The sequence below is a fragment of the Sapajus apella genome, unplaced genomic scaffold (genome assembly GCF_009761245.1).
Source record: "Sapajus apella isolate SASKATOON/1434 unplaced genomic scaffold, GSC_monkey_1.0 scaffold38, whole genome shotgun sequence".
NCBI lineage: Eukaryota > Metazoa > Chordata > Mammalia > Primates > Cebidae > Sapajus > Sapajus apella.
In genome coordinates, this window is record NW_022436978.1 from 17,044,278 (window position 1) to 17,066,427 (window position 22,150).

General features: G+C 54.5%; 1 protein-coding gene across 4 annotated transcripts; it reads right to left on the reverse strand.

Annotated features, from left to right (window-relative positions):
- Positions 1–11,811: 11,811 nt before the first annotated feature.
- On the reverse strand, positions 11,812–21,500 carry CHRD (chordin). Of its 4 annotated transcripts, none has more exons than XM_032298389.1 (23): positions 21,118–21,500; positions 20,807–20,910; positions 20,233–20,362; positions 19,958–20,083; positions 19,767–19,866; positions 19,565–19,652; positions 19,063–19,204; positions 18,824–18,964; positions 18,660–18,742; positions 18,436–18,583; positions 18,169–18,275; positions 17,949–18,068; positions 17,212–17,368; positions 16,675–16,895; positions 15,806–15,919; positions 15,200–15,475; positions 15,017–15,110; positions 14,850–14,906; positions 14,480–14,583; positions 13,924–14,026; positions 12,870–13,024; positions 12,616–12,718; positions 11,812–12,262 (listed from the first exon to the last, which is right to left on the reverse strand). In XM_032298389.1, exons 1-23 carry the CDS (start codon positions 21,263–21,265, stop codon positions 12,210–12,212), a joined length of 2,874 nt encoding a protein of 957 aa, XP_032154280.1. In that variant the 5' UTR covers positions 21,266–21,500; the 3' UTR covers positions 11,812–12,209. The 4 variants fall into 4 exon arrangements, 2 of the variants coding, with proteins under 2 accessions (XP_032154280.1, XP_032154279.1); XM_032298388.1 differs by having other exon boundaries at positions 11,812–12,265; XR_004275163.1 differs by lacking the exon at positions 14,480–14,583 and having other exon boundaries at positions 11,812–12,265; positions 21,118–21,280.
- Between the last annotated feature and the right edge of the window lie 650 nt (positions 21,501–22,150).

Consider the following 22,150-nt stretch of genomic DNA (forward strand, 5'->3'; position numbering starts at 1 on the left):
GCTATGTGGAGAGAGGGCATCCGGCCTTGTAGCAGCTTTGGACTGATCTCAGGGGCAACCCCTCCTCCCTGGGAGTCGCATCTCAGACTCCTTCTGTCTGTTGCCACCTCTTGGAAAATAAACAGGGAGCTGAAGCTGGGAGCTGCTCCCTGCTGCGGTTCATTTGGGGTGTCCGACCCACTTCTTCACCAAGGCACAGTCTCGAAGTATCTGCTTTGCCCTCAGCTGGATGGGGCTCAGGCTGTGGGGGTTTCAGTGTCTTCATCCAGATGTGCAAAGACAGCAGCCACCTGGCATCGTTTCTCTTTTTTCTTTTCTTTTCTTTTTTTGAGACGGAGTCTCGTCCTGTCACCCAAAGTGCAGTGGTGCCATCTCAGCTCACTGCAACCTCCACCTCCCGGTTTCCATCAATTCTCCTGCCTCAACCTCCCAAGTAGCTGGGATTACAGGCACCCGCCATCACACCCTGTTAATTTTTGTATTTTTAGTAGAGACAGGGTCTCGCCATGTTGGCCAGGCTGGTCTCAAACTCCTGACCGCAAGTGATCTGCCTGCCTCCACCTCCGAAAGTGGGGAATTACAGGCATCAGCCACCACGCCCAGCCTGGCACCATTTCTCTTAAAACTCCAACGATCTATGGCAAAACTCACACGGGCGGTAATAGAGCCAGGCAGGGAAAGGAGATAAAAAACTGCAAACACAAGGCAAACTCAACAGAACACACAGAAAGAAGAAAACCTCCAAAAAACTCTGCCTTCTCCACAAGGAATCTGTCCTAGTTTGTTTGGTTGTTTGATTTTTTTAACCACATTTTTTTGCTTCAAGGAAACATTTTTATAATTAAAAAGCATGATTCACTAAAAATACCATCTGAAATTTTTAAGTAAATCATGGCATAATAATGTCCACAATAAAAAGACTAGGGTAAAAAAAATCAGAGGTCAATGAGGCTCATTCTGAATTGCTGTTTTAATTTTATTAAGTAATTACATTTTCTTCAGTTTATACTTTTCTATTTTCTGAAACTTTTCTGGTGAAGAATCGTTATATCTATAATCAGACAAAAATTACGTGTGATTATTTGCTTTTAGTCCTGACAGGGCATCTCCTCACTCACCTGTTTTTGGAGGAGGGGAGGGAAAAAAAACAACTACTTTTGGGCGGGTTAGTGGCTCACTCCTGTAATCACAGTGCTTTGGGAGGCGCAGGCAGTTGGATCACAAGGTCCAAAGTTCAAGATCAGCCTGGCCAAGATGGTGAAACCCCATCTCTACTAAAAGAATACAAAAAGTAGCCAGGCATGGTGGTATGCACCTGTAGTCCCAGCTACTTAGGAGGCTGAGGCAGGAGAATCGCTTGAACACGGGAGGCGGAGGTTGCAGTGAGCCAAGATCACACCACTGCACTCCAGCCTGAGTGACAAAGTGAGGCTCTGTCTCAAAAAGCAAAATAAAACAAAAAAATACATACTTTTGAAGGTCTTCCCTCATGCCATTTCCAGTGGTACCTCGACTGGAACCTATGAGAAAAAAAAGTTCCTTCATAATGATGTCAGCTTTGCTTTAAAAAAAAAAAAAAAAGTCTCTAAAACTCATGAAAAACACAGTTGATGTGAATCATATGTCTGAGTGGCGGAGTTCCCACTAAGCTGTGTGAACACACAGATGTGCAGGACAGAAATTCCTCCCCGCACAGCGACTATTCCTCTGTGGAGCTGTTGAAGGTAAACAGCCAGCCCCATCAATGTTCCTGCTGGCTGTGAGGTCCCCATGCCCCCACCTCCTTACCCTTCAGCGATCCAGTCCTTTTTCTAACTCTCTGTCTGATCAAAAAGCAATGGGGGTCCCTGGCGCAGTGCAGTGGCTCACGCCTGTAATCCTAGCACTTTGGGAGGCCAAGGTGGGCAGATTGCCTAAGCTAAGGAGTGTGAGACCAGCCTGGGCAAGACGGTGGAACTCCGTCTCTACTAAAATACAAAAAATTAGCCGGGCATGGGGCGGGCATCTGTGGTTCCAGCTACTTGGGAGGCTGAGGCAGAATTGCTTGAATCTCAGAGGCAGAGGTTGCAGTGAACCAAGATCACGCCACTGCACTCCAGCCTGGGTGACAGAGCGAGACTTCGTCTCCAAAAAAAAAAAGGCAATGGGGGCCAGGCGCGGTGGCTTATACTTGTAATCCCAGCACTTTGGGAGTCCAACACAGGCAGATAACTTGAGGTCAAGAGATCGAGACCAGCCTGGCCAACATGGCGAAACCCCGTCCCTACTGAAAAATAGAAAAATTAACCAGGATGGTGGCACATATCTGTAATCCCACCTTACTCGGGAGGCAGAGGCAGGAAAATTGCTTGAACCCAGGAGGTGGGGTTCGCAATGAGCCAAGATTGTGCCACTGCACTCCAGCCTAGGTGACAGAGCCAGTCTTTGTCTCATAAAAAAGAAAAAAAAAAAAAAAAAATGGGCTCTGACAATAATCATTCACATTTGTTGACTGATAGACCGTACTTTAACAGATGATCTTAACCAGTTATTAGCGTTTAAAAACTCTCATCTTCCAGTTGCAGAAAAAAGAAACTTCTGCTGAAGGAATTTCAGGCATCAGCCAGCAGGTGTGGCAATGTTTCTGCCAAAGGGAGGGGTGGTGGGGTCCTGAAAGAATTGTAAATCTGGTGTAGACATACTCGGACCTGGGTGGGGGTGTCAGAAGGAAGGCTGCTGGGCTTCTCCCCAGGTGAGCCCCTATTCCTCTGGGAGGGAAAACGGGCTGGGCTGGTTCCAGCAGCTGCAGCTACTCAGGGAGAAAGAAGCATCTTTTGTCCTCCAGTATCTAGAGCCCCCCCTTCCGAGGCGGTCCACTGGGTATCTCCCCTCACCACCTCTCCTTTGTTCCCCTTCTTTCACACTCGCACCGTGCCTCAGAGCTTCCAGGAGCTTCTCTGTGTTTTCTGGCCCCGTGCTTCTTTAGCTGGCATCCGGTGAGAGTTTCACACTGCAGCCTCCCTTGTCTACCAACCTGGAAACCAATTTATGCTTCATGTGGCATGTTGGCCTCGCATTTCCGATCACAAAATCCGTGCTTAAATTGCACCTCTTCTTGAATGGAGATTTTAGGCTAGGGTCCCTTCCTAGCCCTAAGTGGACCCCCCTCGCTTCTTCCCCCTTTTCAGACTGGCAAATCCCTGGGTGGGTTGTATCTTAAGCAAACTCATGGAAGCTTAACTGACGCATGAATGGATGTGACCTCATTGTACCAGGTAGTAGCTATTGCTTTAACGCTCACTCTGGTCATGTTTCATCTTTACACAGTATATCATTTAAACATTAGATGAAACGCCATGTCCGTTGAGATTTAAATAGAATTGAATCAAGACCTTGTCCTCCATTTTTGCAGTGCTCTAGTTCTCACCCAATATCCCCAGGGACTCATTTTCTCAGAGTCCTCTGCTACTGTGATATCTATAGACCTATTGATTTCACGTGAATCTCACCATTATGCCAGATCTCTTTCCTTCATTTCTCCTGACAAGGAACTTAGTCACGTTCATGAATTTTTAAAAAGTATTCTATATCCCCATGGCTTTATTCCCACATCACCTCACTGGGGCATTCTCTGACCATGCCTTTTAAAAGGGGCATGATCTCTGCTCACTGCAACCTCTGCCTCCCAGGTTTAAGCGATTCTCCTGCCTCAGCCTACCGAGTAGCTGGGATCACAGGCATGTGTGACCACGCTCGGCTAATTTTTGTAGTTTTTGTAGAGATGGGGTTTCACCATGTTGGCCAGGCTGGTCTCAAACTCCTGACCTCAAGTGATCCACCCACCTTGGCCTCCCAAAGGGCTGGGATCACAGGCGTAAGCTACCACGCCCGGCTGAAAAGAGATTTAAAAATAAAGCAAAAAATAAAACAAATAAAATAAAATTGCAACCAGCTCCTCTTCCTCTGGAATTCCCAGTTCTCCTCCTACTCTGTTTTTTCCATATCACTGTCTTCTTCCGGCACACTATGTATAACTTATTTATTATGTTTGTTGACTATCTTCCCCCACTAGACTATAAACTCCACATGGGCAGGCCTTTTTTTGGCTTAATTCACTGCCAAATCCCCAGCACTTAAGACAGTGCCTGACAGAAGCAGATGCTCAATAAATATGAGTTGAGTGAATATACTTACTTTCAGAGAGCTTTATAGCATGGCACATTTTGCTAGACATGTCAGTGATGGGCCGTCCACATCCTTTTTACTCTTGTATGTCCTGCACCAGCAGAACACCTGGCAGCATCACCTGGCAGCTTGTCAGCAAGGCAGGGTCCCAGGCCTCGCCCCAGACCTTCCAATCAGCATCTGCGTTTCAACAAGACTCACAGAGATTCACATGCACATTCATGTTTAAGAAGCACTGGTCAGCTGGGTGCAGTGGCTCACACCTGAAATCCCAGAACTTTGGGAGGCTGAGGCGGGCAGATCACGAGGTCAAAAGATCAAGACCATTCTGGCCAACATGGTAAAACCCTGTCACTACTGAAAATACAAAAATTACCCAGGCATGGTCGCATGCATCTATAGTCCCAGCTACTGGGGAAGCTGAAACAGGAGAATTGCTTGAACTCGGGAGGCAGAGGTTGCAGTGAGCTGAGATTGCGCCACTGCACTCTAGCCTGGCAACAGTGTGAGGCTTCGTCTCAAAAATAAATAAATAAAAATAAAATAAAAAGCACCAGTCTAGGCCATGCACACAGTGGCTCACACCTGAAATCTTAGCATTTTGGGAGGCTGAAGTGGGAGGATCGCTTGAGGAATTCAAGACCAGCTTGGGCAACACAGTGAGACCTCCCCGTCTCTATTTCAAAAATAAAAATAATACAAAGAAAAAAATAAAGAAGAACATTGGTCTATATGACAACAATGCAAACAACTTAAACTTGGATCTTAGATATTCCTGTTTTTTTTGAGTTTTTTGAGACGGAGTTTCGCTCTTGTTGCCCAGGGTAGAGTGCAATGGTGCAATCTCGGCTCACCACAACCTCTGCCTCCCAGGTTCAAGCAATTCTCCTGCCTCAACCTCCCAAGCAGCTGGGATTACAGGAATGCACCACCTCGCCCAGCTAATCTTGTATTTTTAGTAGAGACGGGTTTTCTCCATGTTGGTTAGGCTGATCTCTAACTCCCAACCTCAGATGATCTGCCTGCCTCAGCTTCCCAAAGTGCTGGCATTACAGGCGTGAGCCACCGCGCCTGGCCAGACATTCCTGTTCTTAAAAGGTTTTTTTCTTATGTGGAAGAAATTGGTAACAATGAGTATCTCCAGGGAGTGGATTTGGATGCCTGGGGGATGGCAATGGGAGGAAAAAACTGTTTCCTAGATATCACTTTGTACCTTTTGCAGGCAATTATTAGCTATTTAAATGTGATTACATTGTAGGCTGGTGCGTTGGCTCACACCTGTAATCTCAGCACTTTGGGAGGCCGAGACAGGTGGAAACTCGTTTCTACTAAAAATACAAAAATTAGCTGGGCGTGGTGATGCATGCCTGTAATCCAAGCTTCTCAAGAGGGTGAGGCAGGAGAATCGCTTGAATCTGGGAGGCAAAGGTTGCAGTAAGTGGAGATTGCACCGCTGCACTCCAGCCTGGGCGACAGAGGGAGACTTTGTCTCAAAAAGAAAAGCGAAGTTTACATTGACTGCTTATAAGATAAATAATACATAGTAAAAAGCTTCTGACTACTTTTCAGCTGGACAGTTCTTCCCGGCCTCTTTTCTGGGAGCCTCTCATCTTGCTGCTTCCTACCTCCCACCCAATTCCCCTCCAGACCAGCAAAAAGAATACGTCTCTATCGCTCCCTGCATAGAAGGCAGAAAAGACCACAGAAGGTTTGGGTTTTAAAGAACAAATTCTTGTGTTGTTTTTTTTTTCCTTTCTTTGTTTTCTTCTTAAAAGACAAGTTATTTCCTTTTTCTATATTAGTGTTGGGGAGAATGGCCCTGGCTTCCCTCCCTCTTCCCTGCCTTCCCTCAGAGTTGGGGCTGGCCAGGGACCCAGGCCACCATGTTAAAAGCTGCCAGGCCACCAGGAAGACAGGTAGCATCAGCCAGCCTTGCATGCGATCACCAAGGTGTTCTTGCCAGGAGTGTGGAAGGTCACAGCCATGGCCACCTGCTCCAGTCTCACGGGCATCTTTGCCAGTCAGGCTCATGAGGCCCGCCAGCTGCTGGGCTGGAAGCACATGTTCTAGACGGAGCTGTCTTCTCCCCAGGACCTCAACAACAGCCTTTCTGCCCCCGCATAGAGAAGTACCCAGTGCGATGCTTGTCAGGCAGCTCCCTTCCACTGGCATTGGCTGCCTCTATCTGTGCCCCTGCTTGTCCTATTGCACAAAGGAGAGGTTGAGGAGTCTCTGTCCAGTAGGCCTGGCACCTCAGTGGAGCTTGGCGAACTCCAAAAGAGGCTGAGCCCCAGCCTCCCTGTGAGAGGAAGGAAGAGCCACAGGGAGGCTGGGGCTCAGCTAATAAGCCAGCCCAGCCAAAGCAGGTAGATGAGAAAAAACTGTGAATGACTCCTCCCGAGGAATGGCTGGGGCCCTGGCCAATCTCTGCTGCTCAAATGAGGCGAGGACAACCTCCAGGGCTGCTCAACACCCGTCAGCTGAGAGGCATGGACTCCCCTGGGGGCTCCAGCCAATTTCCAGAAAATTTGCCAGATTTTCTAAGCTTAGGAAATATTTTTTTTCAAACTTTCTACTTTTGTGCCTCCCTGTCCATTTTCAGTGCAAAAGGTCAGATTTCCCTTAAATGTAGTCCATCGCTTTCCCTGTTTGTGAAGAAAGAAGTGCGCTCCCGCTCCTGACCTATCGTACAAATACCCCATGCTGGGACGCCACAGCCGCCTCGCCTCGCAGCTGAGGATCGAGGCAGGGGCTGCAGAAGGCACTGTAGGGGCAGAACCTGGTGTGGGAGTAGAGTGGGGCCAAAGTGGGGCAATGAAGTTTTCACTAACACTTAGAATAATACTCAGTGATTTTTTTTTTTTTTTTTGAGGAGTCTTGCTCTGTCCCCAAGGCTGGAGTACAATGGTACAATCTCAGCTCACAGCAACCCTCTGCCTCCCGGGTTCAAACGATTCTCCTGGCTCAGCCTCCTGAGTAGCTGGGATTACAGGAGCATGCCACCAAGCCCGGGGAATTTTTGTATTTTTAGGAGAGATGGGGTTTCACTATGTTGGCCAGGCTGGTGTCAAACTCCTGACCTCAGGTGACCCACCCGCCTCAGCCCCCAAAGTACAAGGATTACAGGCGTAAGCCACCACACCTGACCATCAGTGATTAAGAGTGATTGGCTATCCAGCAGTTGGAATAACAGGTGGATTTTTCTTTCCTTCTCACACATTTGTATATTACCACAATTGTTAGCAATGATTTACTTTTATGATGAGCAAAAATAATTCCGGCAGCTCTCTTTGCACATGAAAACGCATCAAAGCCAAACAATGTTGTAAGCTCCATTCTCAAGAGCAGCACCAGCGTTCCAGGATCTCTAGTAAGTCCTCCCCTTTCGTCATTCTAACAGCGTCTTGCCAGCATTCCATAATACCCTCTGTGTAGGCATTCCGTACACACGGGCTTCTCCCTTCACACGTCATCTCTGACTACCTGATATTCAACAAGTGAAACTGTCTCTTTCAGCATGCCCAGTGAAATTCTTCTTTGCCTCACTTTTATCACATGAGGAGACCTCTCCTTTCTGCCACTTTTGTTGTGTCAGAAGTGTTGCCAGAAAAAGGGGTCCCCGTCCGGACCACAAGAGAGAGCTCTTGCATCTTGCACACAAAGGAATTCAAGGCAAGTCGCAGAGTGCAGTGAGAAGAGATGTTTATTGAAAGCTACTCAGTTTCAGCGCAGAGCATCTTCAGAAAGCAAGAGAAGGAACGCCTCTTCTAAAGTTTTTTTTCTTTTTTTTTTTTTTGAGACAGAGTTTCCCTCTTGTTGCCCAGGCTAGAGTACAATGGTATGGTCTCAGCTCACTGAAACTTCCCAGGTTCAAGCAATTCTCCTGCCTCAGCTTCCCGAGTAGCTGGAATCACAGGCATGTGCTTCCATGCCAGCTAATTTTTGTATATTTAGTAAAGATGGGGTTTCACCATGTTTGCCAGGCTGGTCTCAAACTCCTGACCTCAAGTGATCCACCTGCCTTGGCCTCCCAGGTGTGACCCGTCACGCCCAGCCTAAGGTTTTCTTATATAGGGGTCTTATCTATGTAAAAGCTAAGCTATGTCTACATGTGGGGGGCTGACCGCATGCCATTTATTATGTTGCTGATTTAAAGAAAACTACCTCTGGCATTTTAGTGCATAAGTACATCAAAGCCTGACTATAACATCATAAAAACATATATTGTTATGTGATACGGGGACATCTGGACATTCTGCTGCTATATGAGTTTCTCTTTGCAGACATTGTGAAGCTGTTTCCTCAGCTGTAAACATCTTATGACCATGGGTCATGGCTGGCAAGGAATGTACCTGCTAGTTTTAAGATGAAGTTGACTTTATTTTTTATTTTGATTTCTGTATTTTTTCTTTTCTGAGATGGAGTTTTGCTCCTGTTGCCCAGGCTGGAGTGCAGTGGCGCAATCTCGGCTCACCGCAACCTCTACCTCCCAGGTTCTAGAGATTCTCCTGCCTCAGCCTCCCGAGTAGCTGGGACTACAGGCACACACCACCACACTCAGCTAAGTTTTTCTATCTTTAGTAGAGATGAGATTTCATCATGTTGGCCAGGCTGGTCTCAACTCCTGCCCTCAGGTGATCCACCCATCTCAGCTCTCCCCACTCCCATGAGGTCCCTGGAACCCCATCTGTCCCTCTGCCCTGTGGCAACGTCACACATCCGTGGCTGAGATTTGAAAACTATGGTTTTGGGGTTTCTTTGTTTTTTTGTTTTTGTTTTTGTTTTTGCATTTTTTTGTTTTTGAGTCTTGCTCTGTCACCAGGCTGGAGTACAGCAGAGCGATCTCAGCTCACTGCAACCTCCGCTTCCCGGGCTCAAGCGATTCTACTGCCGCAGCCTCCCAAGTAGCTGGGACTACAGGCACACACCACCACGCCTGGATAATTTTTTGTGTTTTAGTAGAGACGGGGTTTCAGCATGTTGGCCAGGATGGTCTCGAACTCCTGACCTCGTGATCTGCCCACCTCGGTCTTCGAAAGTGCTGGGATTATAGGTGTGAGCCACAGCACCCGACCCAAAAACTATCCTTCTTAAGTCATTGCATAGACTCTGCTCTGGTGACATGGACAACGTGAGCTGATGGCTGTAGGCAGCACCACCATGCCATAGCTCCCACTGGGCGCCGTTTATTGCCTACCTTAGCACAATCTGGGTTTGGTATACTACAAGTGGGCAAAGAATGTCACTAGGGATTGCCTAAGAGGTGGTCGCACAAGGAGAACTTGGCAAAGTGGATCACTGCACATGAAGGAGTTTTTCTCCAAAAATCGTGTATCAGGACGACCCCATTTATCCAGCCAAGCAGGTACATATTCCCTTCTGTCTGGAGAAGCTCGGAGGTTGAGTCAAACCCTCTGCAATGTAGAAGGCCTGACTGACTCCTGGGTGAGAGATCAAATTTTGAATACTACGGGTAATTGTTTTGACACACTGAAATAATCCACACAGGAAAATGGGCCTCTGCTTGGATTCTGCTGCTGTCGTTTAGGGGTTTGCGTTTGGTTTGGTTTTTTTGGAAAGGGAAAGGGCTCTCTGACAGTTGTGCGGTTGCCTGAAGGGGAATAAATGGGGCCATTGAATGGATGGGAGCAGTGAATGGGGCATTGAATGGCTGGAAACAATGATGATGTCCTTGAGGTCTCTGAACATCAGGCTTCCAAGAAGTCTGAAATACAGTCCCTTACACAAGGCTCAGCGCTGTCCTTCTGGATCACTGTACCCCTTCCCTGGGGCTCGGGCAGGGCCTGGAGACTGGCCAGCTTCGGTTGGAACGCAGGCTAGGATGGGAAAGGTGTTTCACGGGTTTTTGTGTAAAGAGGACGGGGCTCTGGCTAGACCCATCATCTTCACATTGGCTCACTCAGCTGACGTGCACTGAGGCCTGCTCTCAACCCCTCCTGGTGCCTGTGGCTCTGCCTCTGTGGAGCCCAGCAAGCCATCCTAAAGCGACTCACCTGCCTTTATCCTTCCCTGGTCTCATGAGCATCAGTGACAAACTCAGGTTAAATCCAAGGACCACAATTTCTCTTTCCAACCCTTCTTCCCACCAAACCCTCACCGAGGAGGACAACGCTGTCAGCGCACGTTTCTGGGCCAAACCTCCATCACCCCGCCCCCCGTGCGTCACTTCATCCCATGCTGAATACTGCCGCTTTGTCATCCCTATGTGGCCCTCATGATCCTCCTGTTAACAGCCAGGGCTCTGGCCCAAGTCTTTATCCCCATCTTTATCATCCCTGCATCCTCAGGCCAGCCCCTCCTCTCCCCTAAGCATTCAGCAGGATATCAATTGCCAAACAGAACTGCAGCCCGTGGCCACGCTCCTCCCTGCGGTTCTCCTGCCTTCATTCCAAACCTGCCCCACAAATCCCACTGCCTTTTGCCGTGAATATGTGCCAGGCAACGAGCCGTGCATTGCACGTGTTCTGATTGAATCCTGTGAGGGGGATATTATGTGTTCTGTTCGTGGAAGTTAAATAACCCAGCTAGTTAACAGCAGAACTGGAACTCAGTGCTTCAGTGGTCTAAGACAGTAACTTTGTAACCACACACAGCATGCCTAACACTCTGTAAGGAAGCTATGATTTCCCTTCCCCGCCCCACCAGATCATAACATCCCAGATTCATTTTACCCCACATCGTTTATATGAAAGACGGATCTGCAGCTACATATGTTCGTTAGATTTCTGTTCTGATACCTCATTTCCTAGAGCTTGTTAAAATGCCTGGGTCTTGATGGTAGGAATGAGGGAGAGGAGAGAGAAGAGGGTAACAGGGCAGGAGGGTGTTGTCTTATTCTCTACATAATTTGGTCTCAAGGTAAGCCCAGCCAGCTGGACCAGAGCTGATGCCGATCTATCCTGACCCAAGTTTGCCCCAGAACTGGTCCAGAACATGTGTTTCCAGGAAAGTGTTTACCTCATTTTAGACAAAGAAGATAGAGGCTGGGCTAGGCATAGTGGCTTATGCCTATAATCGCAACATTTTGGGAGGTCAAGACAGGAGGATCACTTGAGGCCAGGAGTTCAAGACCAGCCTGCGCAACATAGTGAAAGCTCATTGCTGAAAAGGAAGGAAGGAAGGAAGGAGGGAAGGAGGGAAAGAGGGAAGGAGAGAGGGAGGGAGGGAGGACAGAGGAGCAAAGGCACTAGGCTTCCCATGGGAGAGTGCAAGAAGGCCCCCGTGCCACCCCTTCCCCAGCTCAGGCCCCATCCTCTTGGTCATGAGGGAGGGGAGGAAGGGAGGGAGGGAGGGAGGGAGGGGCTGGTGACGCTTTTGCTTCTGTCTTTGAAGCAACTTCAAACATGAAGTCTGCAAACATGCCAGCCATGTGGGAAACTAAGCTTGAGTCAAAATCCCGCTTCTACTTCCCCAAATTCTTGAGGCTCTAGACCATCTCCAGGACCATCCCCAGCCCGCTAGGGAACCCAGGCATGCCAGCCAACTGCAGCGCTATCATCCACCTCTCCAGGTCTCTTTCAGCTTGCCAAGGCTCAGGGTTCCTCTCTCTCAGCTCCTACTCTCTGCCCCTTCTCCACTGGGCCCCACTCAGGTTCCTGGACTCAAAGAGCCAACCTCATGCTCAAAGACTGAAAAAAGAAACATTTTAATAAATACAAAACTCTCCAATAATGACTCTGCTCAGCTCAGGGGCAGCAGGAGTGGAGTGTCAGGGGCCCTTGGTGCTGAGTGAGGATAAATTAAAAATCCCAACAAGCCAGTGACATTATGTACAGAAGGAAAGGGGTGGGGCTTCCAGGACAGAGGCAGGGCAGGAGCTGGAGTGGCCGCGGCCTCCATCTGGCCCAGCTGCCTCTCCCGCTTGTGGAGCTGTGGTTCCCAGAGGTAGTGGGGTTAGGAGAAGAGGCAGGACAGAGAGGCAAAGGCACTGGGCTTCCCACGGGAGAATGCAAGAAGGTCCTCGACGCCACCCCTTCCCCAGCTCAGGCCCCGTCCTCTTGGTCATGTGGCCTTCCAGCTGCTCCCTAAGAGCCTTCAGCTTCTTTCTCCAGCTCTGGAACAGTCCTGGTCTCTGGGGCTGCTGGAGACAGAAGGGAGGGAACGTTGGAGGAGGGGAGAGGGAGTAGAAAGGCACAGAGAGGCATGGAGGGCAGGGCAAAGCCTCCCTGTCCTGGTCCCAGAAAGGCAGTGCACACAGCTGGGGTACCTTCATCTCATTGCTTAATTCCTCTGAGCTTCAGAAATCTCATTTGTAAAGAAAAGGTAAGAAATAACAATTCCACCAGGTAGCTGTGAGGGTGGATTGGAATGGCACTTGTGAGGCAGGCTGCACTGTTCCTGCACACAGGGAGTGCTCCCTTCCCTGACCAGGAGTCCCATGGGCAGTCAGCCCTCGGCTCATAGCTGCTGACCCTGGACTCCCTCACTTACGCCGCCGGAGGGCCATGCAGCGGGAACAGCATTGACTCTCCTTCCCCGAGCCGCAGGACACTGGCAGTGAACAGTCATCCCGCTCACAGTGAGGCACCCCTGCCTGGTACAGGACAGAGCAGACACTGAGGGTCCCCCAGAGGCACTGGGACACAGTGGCCTTCAGTCTCTTCAGGGACCTCCCTGGGAAGGTCTCCCTACTCCAGACTAGGCCTCCAGTACCCACCTCACACAAGCCTCTGCTCCCCACTTACCCCACATCTGCAGGTGATACAGCTCATCTCTCCAAAAGGGGGCACTGATGGGTGCCAGCTCTGGCTCTCTGGGAACCACTGTCCAGCAAAACGGCAGCCCCGGGGCCCATCAGCCTGCATGGGGTCCCCCAGCTGAAGGTGGGCCCCTGACCCCACTGTTGAGAGGAAAAGAGAAAGGGTCAGCCCAGGCAGGCCAACCAGGTTTTATGAGTATTCTCTTAGAATCCCCAGCACCTAGGAGTTTCTGGCACTTAGTAGGTGATAAATTTGGATGGGTGGGTGGACAGATGGATGGATGCATTGATGGGTGGGTGCATTGATGGGTGGATGGATGGAGGGGTGGATGGGAGAATAGATGGATGCATCAATGGATGGATGGATGAGTGGAAGCATGGATGGATGGATGGATGGATGGATGGATCCATGAGTGGATAGATGGATGGTTGGATGGATGGATGGATATATGGATGCATCAATGGATGGATGGATGAATGGAAGGATGGATGGATGGGTGATGGATAGATGGATGCATCCGTGGGTGGGTGGGTGGATGGATGGATAGATGCATCAATGGGTGGATGGATAGATAGATGAATAGATGGATAGATGGATGGATGGATGGATGGATGCATTGATGGGTAGATGGATAGATGAATGAATGGATGGATGGATGCATCAATGGGTCAATGGATGGATGGATGGATGCATCAATGGGTGGATGGATGGATGCACTGATGAGTGGATAGATGGATGGGTGGATGGCTAGATGAATGAATGGATAGATGGATGCATCAATGTGTGGGTGGTTGGGTGAATGGGTGGGTGGGTGGATGGATGGATGGATGGATGGATGGATGGATGGATGGAGCAGGAACCAGAACCCATCATTCCCACTAGTATATGACATTCTTTCCACTGCATTCAGAGTGCTGGCTTCAGGCTAGGCACAGAGCAATGCTTAGTAAATGCTCAATTAGTGAGCACCCTCCCCTCACCCAGAACAAGGCCTGCCTCAACCCAAAGGTAAGGCTCAGTGCCCAGTCACCTCTCTCACCTGGACACTGTTTGCAGCAGTCGGTGGGGTTGACACGGACAGGCTGGGCACAGGCCAGCCGGGGACACTGCACCTTCTCACAGTGCACCTCTCCAGTGCCCCCCTGTAGGGATCCATTGAGCAAGGAGTGTCAGGAAGAGGGGCACATAAGCCTCCTGCCTGCTCCCTCTCCTGTTCCACACCTCAATGTAGTCTTTCTGTGGCCTTTTACTCAGAGGCCCAGGCTTGCTTTATAGGCCTAAACTCTGCTCCTCATCGGAACCCTGCAAGGTAGCTGCCATCGTATCTGCTTACAGGAGAGGAAAGTGAGGCTCAGGGACAGAGGGTGCCTAGGGTCACTGGAGCTAATTAGCTGGCAGAGCCAGAATCCACACCTAGGCCAGCCCCATCCCTTTTCCCACGAGAAGCCAACTCTCGAAGCGCCAGGGCCTTTTCTCATCCTGTTGTGATCCTTGAACCCTCCTCACCAAGGATGGGCCTTCCTCACCTGGCAGCCCCTCCCCGTCTCTGCAGACCCCGCTGGGTTATGGCACCAGAGAAGATTGGGTGGCCATACCTTGCAGGTGCAGACAGCACACTTAATTAAGCCAAAGGGGGGCACAACGGGGTGCCACCGCGTACCCGCTGCCCTCCAGCTCCGGTCACCATCAAAATAGCAGCCTGGTGGGGAACAGGGCCCAGCAGCCGTTAGTATGAGCTCATCAGCTGGGCCCACAACCAAGGCTTGGGCCTCAGGCCACCCCAACATGAGCCGAAGCCATGGGCCCACTTGGGGGCCAGTCACAGTAATGAGTCCTGTTGGGCGTCGCTTGGAGCCTGTGCCCCTCAGGCCACCCCCTACATACTCTCCCCTTCTTGTCCCCCTCCTGGTTCAACCTAATGGTTCCTCTGAGGCCCCCACCCCTGCACGCACCCTTCCAGCTCACCCTCTCCCGGGTCCCGGCTCCTCGACAACCCTGGCAGGTCTCCAACATCTTGTTTCTCTGTGGAGCCAAAGAAATGGTGAAAGCAGTGGTGACCACCCTCCTTCCCTGCCAGAGGACTGGTCTGCGCTGGGCAGACTACTTCCTCCACTCCCCTGCAGGAAACTCACCAGGGCACACAGGGCAGCAGCGGTCGGGAGCCTGCACGGGGTGCGGGCAGCTGGGCGGTGGGCACACCACCGGGTCACAGATCACCGTTCGTCTCTGGAGAGAGGAGCAGAGGCATTGATGGGGGTGCCCAGGCCCCTTGCCCCAGATCCCAGGACCCAGTGTGCCCTTCCGGGACCTCCTACCTGGCAGGTGCAGAGTGAGCAGAGCGGGTCATAGTTGGGTGCCCAGCGAGCCCCGTGGGGGCGCTGCTGACCCTCGAAGAAGCATGTGTTGGGGTCCCGGGGACGCCCAGGACCACCAGGTTTGGCAGGCGCTAGGGCTGGGGGGCCAGGCACTGCGGGCAGTGCAGCAGCGGCTGCATCTGGAGCCCCCGGTGCCCGCACCCCCTCGGCCCCGGTCGCCTCCACAGCCGCCTCCAAGCGCAGGCCGCCCACCTCACATCGGTTGGTGATGTGCACCTGGGAGGAGGGGCCAACTGAGGCAGCGCCGGGGCTCCCCCTCACGTCTTCACCGGTGCCGGCAGCGGCCAGCCAGCAGGAGACGCCTTTGACCCCTGAGTACTGCGGTGGCCCAGGAGGATGCCCTTGGCTCCACAGCCATCTCAGCTGCCAGGGATAGGGTGCTGGACTGCCAGCCTCCTCAAGTCGCTTGTCTGTCTTCATCTTCCCCACCAGCCGGCGGGTGTGATACGGCCACCCCCAGGACTCAGAGACAGCAAGTGACTAGTGCAAGGGCACACAGTGCCCCCCAGCTCTGCACCCTCCCCGCTGCCCCCGCTGCCCACCTACCTGCCCTTGGAGCTCCCCTCTGGGGCTGCCTTTGGTGGTGATCAGCAGGGAGGCTGTGCCTTGTGCCAGGTGCCTCAGCAGCTCCGGCTCCAGGTCCTTCACCACACCCTGGGCCTGCACACAGACAGGATAATGGATGGGAACAGGGCGCTTTAGGGCTGAGCTGTCCCCAATTCACAAATGAAGAAACTGAGATCCAGGGAGGGTAAATAAAGTCTGCAGGGTAGCAAAGCGCATTGGCAATAGAGTGGAGTCAGAAGCCAGGTCTCTCTGACTCCAAGTCCATGAGAACTCACCCACTTGAAGGGGCTTAGTCCAACCCACCTGCCCCTCTGAGGTCAAGGATATTACATATTATCCAAGACATCCCACCAAAGAGAGACATAGAAATGAAAATGAATAATGAAAAGCCGAATCAGGGTCATGCCCAGGTCTATGTGACTCCTAGGCCCATGCCAGCTCTTTTTTTTGATGGAGTTTTGCTCTTGTCACCCAGGCTGGAGTGCAATGGTGCAATCTCAGCTAACTGCAACCTCCGCCTCCCAGGTTCAAGTGATTCCCCTGCCTTAGCCTCCCAAGTAGCTGGGATTATAGGCGCATGTCCCTCACCCAGCTCATTTTGTATTTTTAGTAGAGATGGGGTTTCTCCATGTTGGTCAGGCTGGTCTCGAACTCCCGACCTCAGGTGATCCACCCGCCTTGGCCTCCCAAAGCGCTGGGATTACAGCCGTGAACCACCATGCCCGGCCCATGCCAGCTCTTCTATATCAGGCTGCCTGCTCTGTGCTTCCCCCCATCACAGGCCCACAGAGCCCTTCAAACTCAAATGCAGAAATGTTCCAAGCTGCTGCCTACCATCACATCCTTACCTCTGGGCCATAGAATCCCTTCAGCAGCCGCCGGGGCCCTGGTGTTCCAGGAGGCCCAAGGAGGTGGGCAGTGACAGTGCCTTGTTCTGAGCCACCAAGTCCAGCCAGCAGCACTTCATAGTGCAGGTGACAGTGGGTATCCAGGGAGAGCCAGGCGTGCCCTGCTGCCTGGCTCTTCACAGGGGGTAGCACTAGGGCTCCTGCTAGGGGCACGGGGAGCACTGGGTCCAGACAGAAGAGATGACAGGTGAGAAGGTGGCCTCGGGCAAGGCCTCAAACCCAGCATTCCCCAGCTCCCCAGCACAGATTCCACGAGCTGGAAGACACTGTCCAGAGGTCCAGAGCCTGGGCTGCAGCAAGTTTTAGGCCCTTGCACCTGGGCAACAGGAAGAGCCTGCCAGCAGTGCCGCCCTCTACGTCCCCACCTTCAGATGGCAACCAGGGCTTAGGCACAAAGAAAGACACACCAGGCTCTGGCCACCATCCCTCGAATATCCTAGGAAACCAAAGGGCAGACAGACCTCTAAGGGCACTCACTATCCTGGCGGGCGCTATGCCCACTGTAGGGCAGGGCAGCCACGTGCCCCCGAAGCTCTCCGTCCGGGAAGTCCTTGGTGCCCACGTTCAGGAAGAGCTCGTTCTGCAGCAGCAAATGAGCCCCTCGGGCACCCAGTCCAGGGCAGATACCCACGGCCTGGGGGGCAGGGAAGGACAGGCCCTCCTCAGTCTCACACGAGCCCAAGGTTCTCAGGCCTTGGCCTGTTTTGTGCCCCGCCCCACCCATACATGCTTCCGCACACCAGAAACACAGGAGAAGCACCTGGCAGGTCCGGTTTCAAGGCCTTCCCCTGCCACTTCCTAGCTATGTGACAACCTTGGAGAGTTACTTAACTTCTCCAAGCCGTCACTTCCTCATCTATAAAACGGGTACTGTGAAAGCCAAAATATGTAAGGCCGGCAGTGCAGCACCCAGCACGTGGAAAGGCCCTGTGAGCAAGCACTGCTGTTGCATTTACTACCGCGTGGTCTACGGCACGGTTCTCCAGGTCTGACGCCTCCCACTTGGCCATGAGCTTGCTGAGCACAGGGGCCATGTCTGATTTCCTTTGTATTTTAGTCCCTAGTCTAGGGCTCACTAAAAATGTGAAATGAATAAATGAGTGAGTGGGAGAACCATGAATGAGTGGATGATACTGAGCACCCCCGCTCACCCCATCTGGCTTCCCAGAGCTCATGCACTGGGCCCTGGGTCCAGTTCCGCCTGGAGCCCTCACCATGTGTCCTCCTGTCTGGAGTCCAGCCATGTGGCACAGCACGGTGCGCTGATTCCTCCGCTGAGGCTTGGTCTCCAGTGTGATGGCCACCACCTCACTGCTTGTCCCTACCACTTGTACCTGATAGGCAAGGTGGAGGAGGGCAAAGCGGAGAGGTAGTAAGGGCCTGGGGCCTGTCCTGCTGCCCCTCCCCCCATCTTCTGCAGCCCCTGACACTTACCTGGTAGATCAGGGAGCCATTTCCTAGCAGCGTGAGGCTGGCTGAGCCGGCAGCACCCGTCTGGACTGGGATCAGGGCATCAGCCCCACAAAGGACACTTTGCAGGGCTACGGAGGGGCAAGAGACAGTTGAGGCTAGGCTTACCCCATGGCTGCTTACACCCCCAGTCCTCAGGATTACTCCCATGCCCACTTTGACCCCTCTCTGGCACATTTCTGGGCCTCTCAGTTGCACATGCCCAGGGCACCAGGCCCCACCCTGCCTCACCGTCGCAGCTCTTCCTGGCAGCAATGTGCCCGCTGATGCGCAGCCCTGGCCTGCCTGCCCTCTCCAGGGCCATCTGCAGCTCCCCCAGCGCCAGCCAGTCCATCTCCTGGACTGTCAGGGTGGGCAGTACCTCAGCAAAGCCTGGGTCCTGGGAACAGAGCAGAGTTGATGAGCAATAGCAAGAGGCCAAAGCAAGTGGTGGCCAGAGCCAGGTCCCCACTCACCTGGGCTGAGACATTGGCCTGAAGCTCTCGCAGTAGCTGCCCCTGGTGTAGAATCTGGAGCCTCAAGGGAACCTGGGTTCGTCCTGCAAGGCCGCACATGTGGGCCTTTCTGAGACAGGTGCTCTCCCTAACCTTCTCACATGTTTTGCCCCCATCCCACTTACCCCCACTTCTGGGTTCCAGCAGCCCTCGGAAGAGCAGCAAAAAGTGCAAGGAGTCCTCTGTATCACTGAGAGTGAGCAGAGTGATGCCCCCTACGCCCTGCTGTGGGGGGCCTTCTAGAGTGAGGATGGCACTGAAGGTCTCTGGGGAAAGGAGGATGACAAGAGCCTGTCAGAAACCTCCCTCCCCTTTCCTGGGGACAGAAGACTCAGCTCCACACCCGGGGCTCTGTGCTCCCTACCTGCAGCCAGAGCTCGGTGCCGGAGGAGAGGCCCCCAGACCTCCCCTGAAGGGTGTGTGAGTGTCACAAGTGCCACGTGCAGCTGTTCCGCCCTAAGGAGCCGCAGAGACAACCGAGGCACTGCCCGCCACACCCCACAGACCTGGAGCAGAGACAAGAGGGCCCTCCGCTCAGACACTGCGCAGGCTAGGCCAGTTAGCAGGCCCAGGCCTGGTGAAAAAGGAACATGGGAAGGAGCCTCCAGGGTGCCCTAGGAAGCTTAGGAAAGAACCCTGGAGCCAGATGCTTGGGTTTCAGCCCTGGCTGCACCACTTACTAGCTGTGTACTTCAACAAATCCCACCCTCCTACTAAGCCTCAGTACCCCCGTCTGTAAAATGGGCATCATCCCGTCAGTGCCTTCCTCCCACGGGGCTGTGGTGAGGACCACAGGAGGCAATGCGGAGCATGCTATTAGCACAGTGCCCAGACTGGACCAGTGCTCACAAATGGCATCATCTCACCAGGCCATCTTGGGTGGGGGCTGCAGGGTGCTCAAACAGGACACTGCCATTGGAGTCTGAGAAGCGGACCCTGGTGGGGCGGTCCAGCCTGGGAATGAGAGGTCGGGTGAGGCCGGTCAGAGCCAAAAGCAGTTCCTTCCAGCTCTCCCAATTTCCCTCTGGCCCGGCAGCTGACCCCTCCTTGCTCCTTGCCCTTTCTCACCGCCTGTAGGAGATGGAGAAGCGGAGGCTAGAGCGCAGCAGCGAGATTCGGGCTCGTGCTACCGCCTGCGACCTTGGCCCTGTCAGCAGCGCCACGAAGTCTGGGATGGGAGGAAGATGGCCTGAGCACTGTCAAACGCTGCTTTGGTGGCCCAGCCTCAACCACAAGCCCAATGTCCGCCAGCCCCCTACCCGTGTGGCCGTCACCACGGGCCCGCTCCTCAGTGCCTGGCTCTCCATGGTCGCTATAACTGCGATGCTCCGGGTCCCGTGGATACTCGAAGGACAGGCCGCTGGGCTGCCGCTCCGAACTGCGCTCTGCAGAGAGGTGGGAGGAGGGGTTTGGGGTGGGGGGGCAGGAGGGAAACACGGACTTCAGCGGGCACGTGGTAAGGGCCAGTCTGCCGCCCCGTCCAAGTGGCCCGGGACCTACCGCAGCCCTCCCTGCAGGGCGGAGCAAGCTTTACCCTGGGGGCAGGTCTGGCAGCAGTGTCCCGGCAGCTGGCGCGGCTGCCCACAGGCCAGGGTCGGGCATTCTGGTTTGATGTTCTTGCAGCTGACCCTGCCAGGGCCCCTGGTACGGCGACCCCACTGAGGCTGCTCCCGGAAAAGGCGGGAAAACCAAGTGAGTGCAAGATGCCAGCTGGTGAGACCCCCGGGCAAGGATGTCCCGCAGAGTCCGCCAGCTCTGCCACTTGCAAGCTTCGTGACCCTACACAAGCTGCTTCACCTCTCTGGGCCTCACGGTCCCCGTCTGGAAAATGGGAATAATAATACTGTCTATCTAGGAAGGGTACCAGCGGAGTTAGGCGAGCAGGGAACGAAACGAATTTGGCACAGAGCCTCCCGCAGGGTGGACGATCAGTCACAGTCAGCACCTAAGACTTGAAGGGGCCGATTCCCGTTCCCCCACCAGAAACCGCCCTCCAACCTCTGCGGACTGGCCTCCTCCTGAGCAGCTCCGAATCCACTCCCACGCCCGCGCACCCCCGGGCTGCCCACTCGCCCACCCGGGCCAGGCCGGCTGCGGGGTGCACTCACCGCCTCGCAGGCGCACAGCACGCAGCGCATCACCCCGAAGGGCTCCCCTAGGTCCGGGTGCCACGTCTCGTCCAAGGCATAGACCTTCCCGCCGAAGGAGCAGCCTGCGGGGACGGGCTTGGCTGGCGGCCGCTGCCCGGCTCGCGCCGTGTGCCGCCCCGGGGGCTGCCCACGGGTCCCGAGTCCCGGGTCCCGGGTCCCGGGCGCCGCGCCCCTCGGCCCCCGCCCACCCTCCGGGCCGCCCGCCGCGCCGAGCCACCTGCGCCCGGAGCCCAACTTCCCGCCCGCGCCTCCCCCGGGCGCCCACCTACCTGTCGCTCCCCGGACGGGCAGCGGCTCCTTCTCGGAACGAATGGGCAGCGCCGGGGGATCGGGGCCGGCGCCGCGGGCGGGCCGGGAGCCCAGCAGCAGCAGCCCGAGGAGCAGCAGCGGGGCCGGCGGGCCCGGGAGGCTCGGCATGACGCGAACGGGACAGCTGGGGAGGCGGGAGGGAGGAGGGCGCCGAGCGGGCGGAGGGAGGGAGGCGGAGGGCGGAGGGCGGAGGGCCGGGCCGGGGGCGGTGCGGCGGGAGGGGGCCGGGGCCGGGGCCGGGGCAGTGCCGCGAGGGGCTCGTCGGGCGGCCGCAGAGTCGGCGCCGGGCCGGGCGGGGCGGGAGGAGCGGCCGGGAGGACGCGGGCGGCGGGCGGGCGCTGACCCGGGCCGTACGCGGCTCTACTGCCCCGGGCGCCGGCTCCGGCCGGTTTTATGCCTCGCGCCCGACGCCCCGGCCGGGGGCCTCCTCCTCAGCAAACGGGGCGGCGGCGGCGGCTCGGCGAGGGGCCGGGCTGAGCCCGGGGGGTCCGGCCCAGCGGCGGCGGCCCGGATCGCGGGTGGGGGAGGGGAGGGAGGGGCTGGGACCGGGCATGGGAGGAGGGAGGGGCGGGGGAGGGGGAGGGGAGGGACCAGGGGGCGCGAAGAGGGGGAGGAGAGGCGGGCCCGGAGGTCCCCCCCCGCCGGCGGCCACAGGGCGGCTGGACCAGGAGGTCGGTGGCCAGCCCAGGACGGGAGACTCTGGCCAGGGAGGGGCAGAGGCTAGGCCTGAGGCCTGGACCGCTCAGTGAGCGAGGACCCGGTTCCGTTCTGCGCGCCCGAAGGATGAAGACTTGTCCTTACAGATGACAATGTACAGGAAAGCCCCATCAACCGATCTCCCCCCTACCTGGGCCCACAGCACCCCTCAGACCCCCGCCAGCCTCTCTCACTGCCTAGCCTGCCTCCTTACCTCCTCTCTGAGGCCGCTCCCCATTCTGCTGTTACCCCCTTTCTGCGGAGTGACGGTGTCTCCCTCTCATTGTAACCTATCCT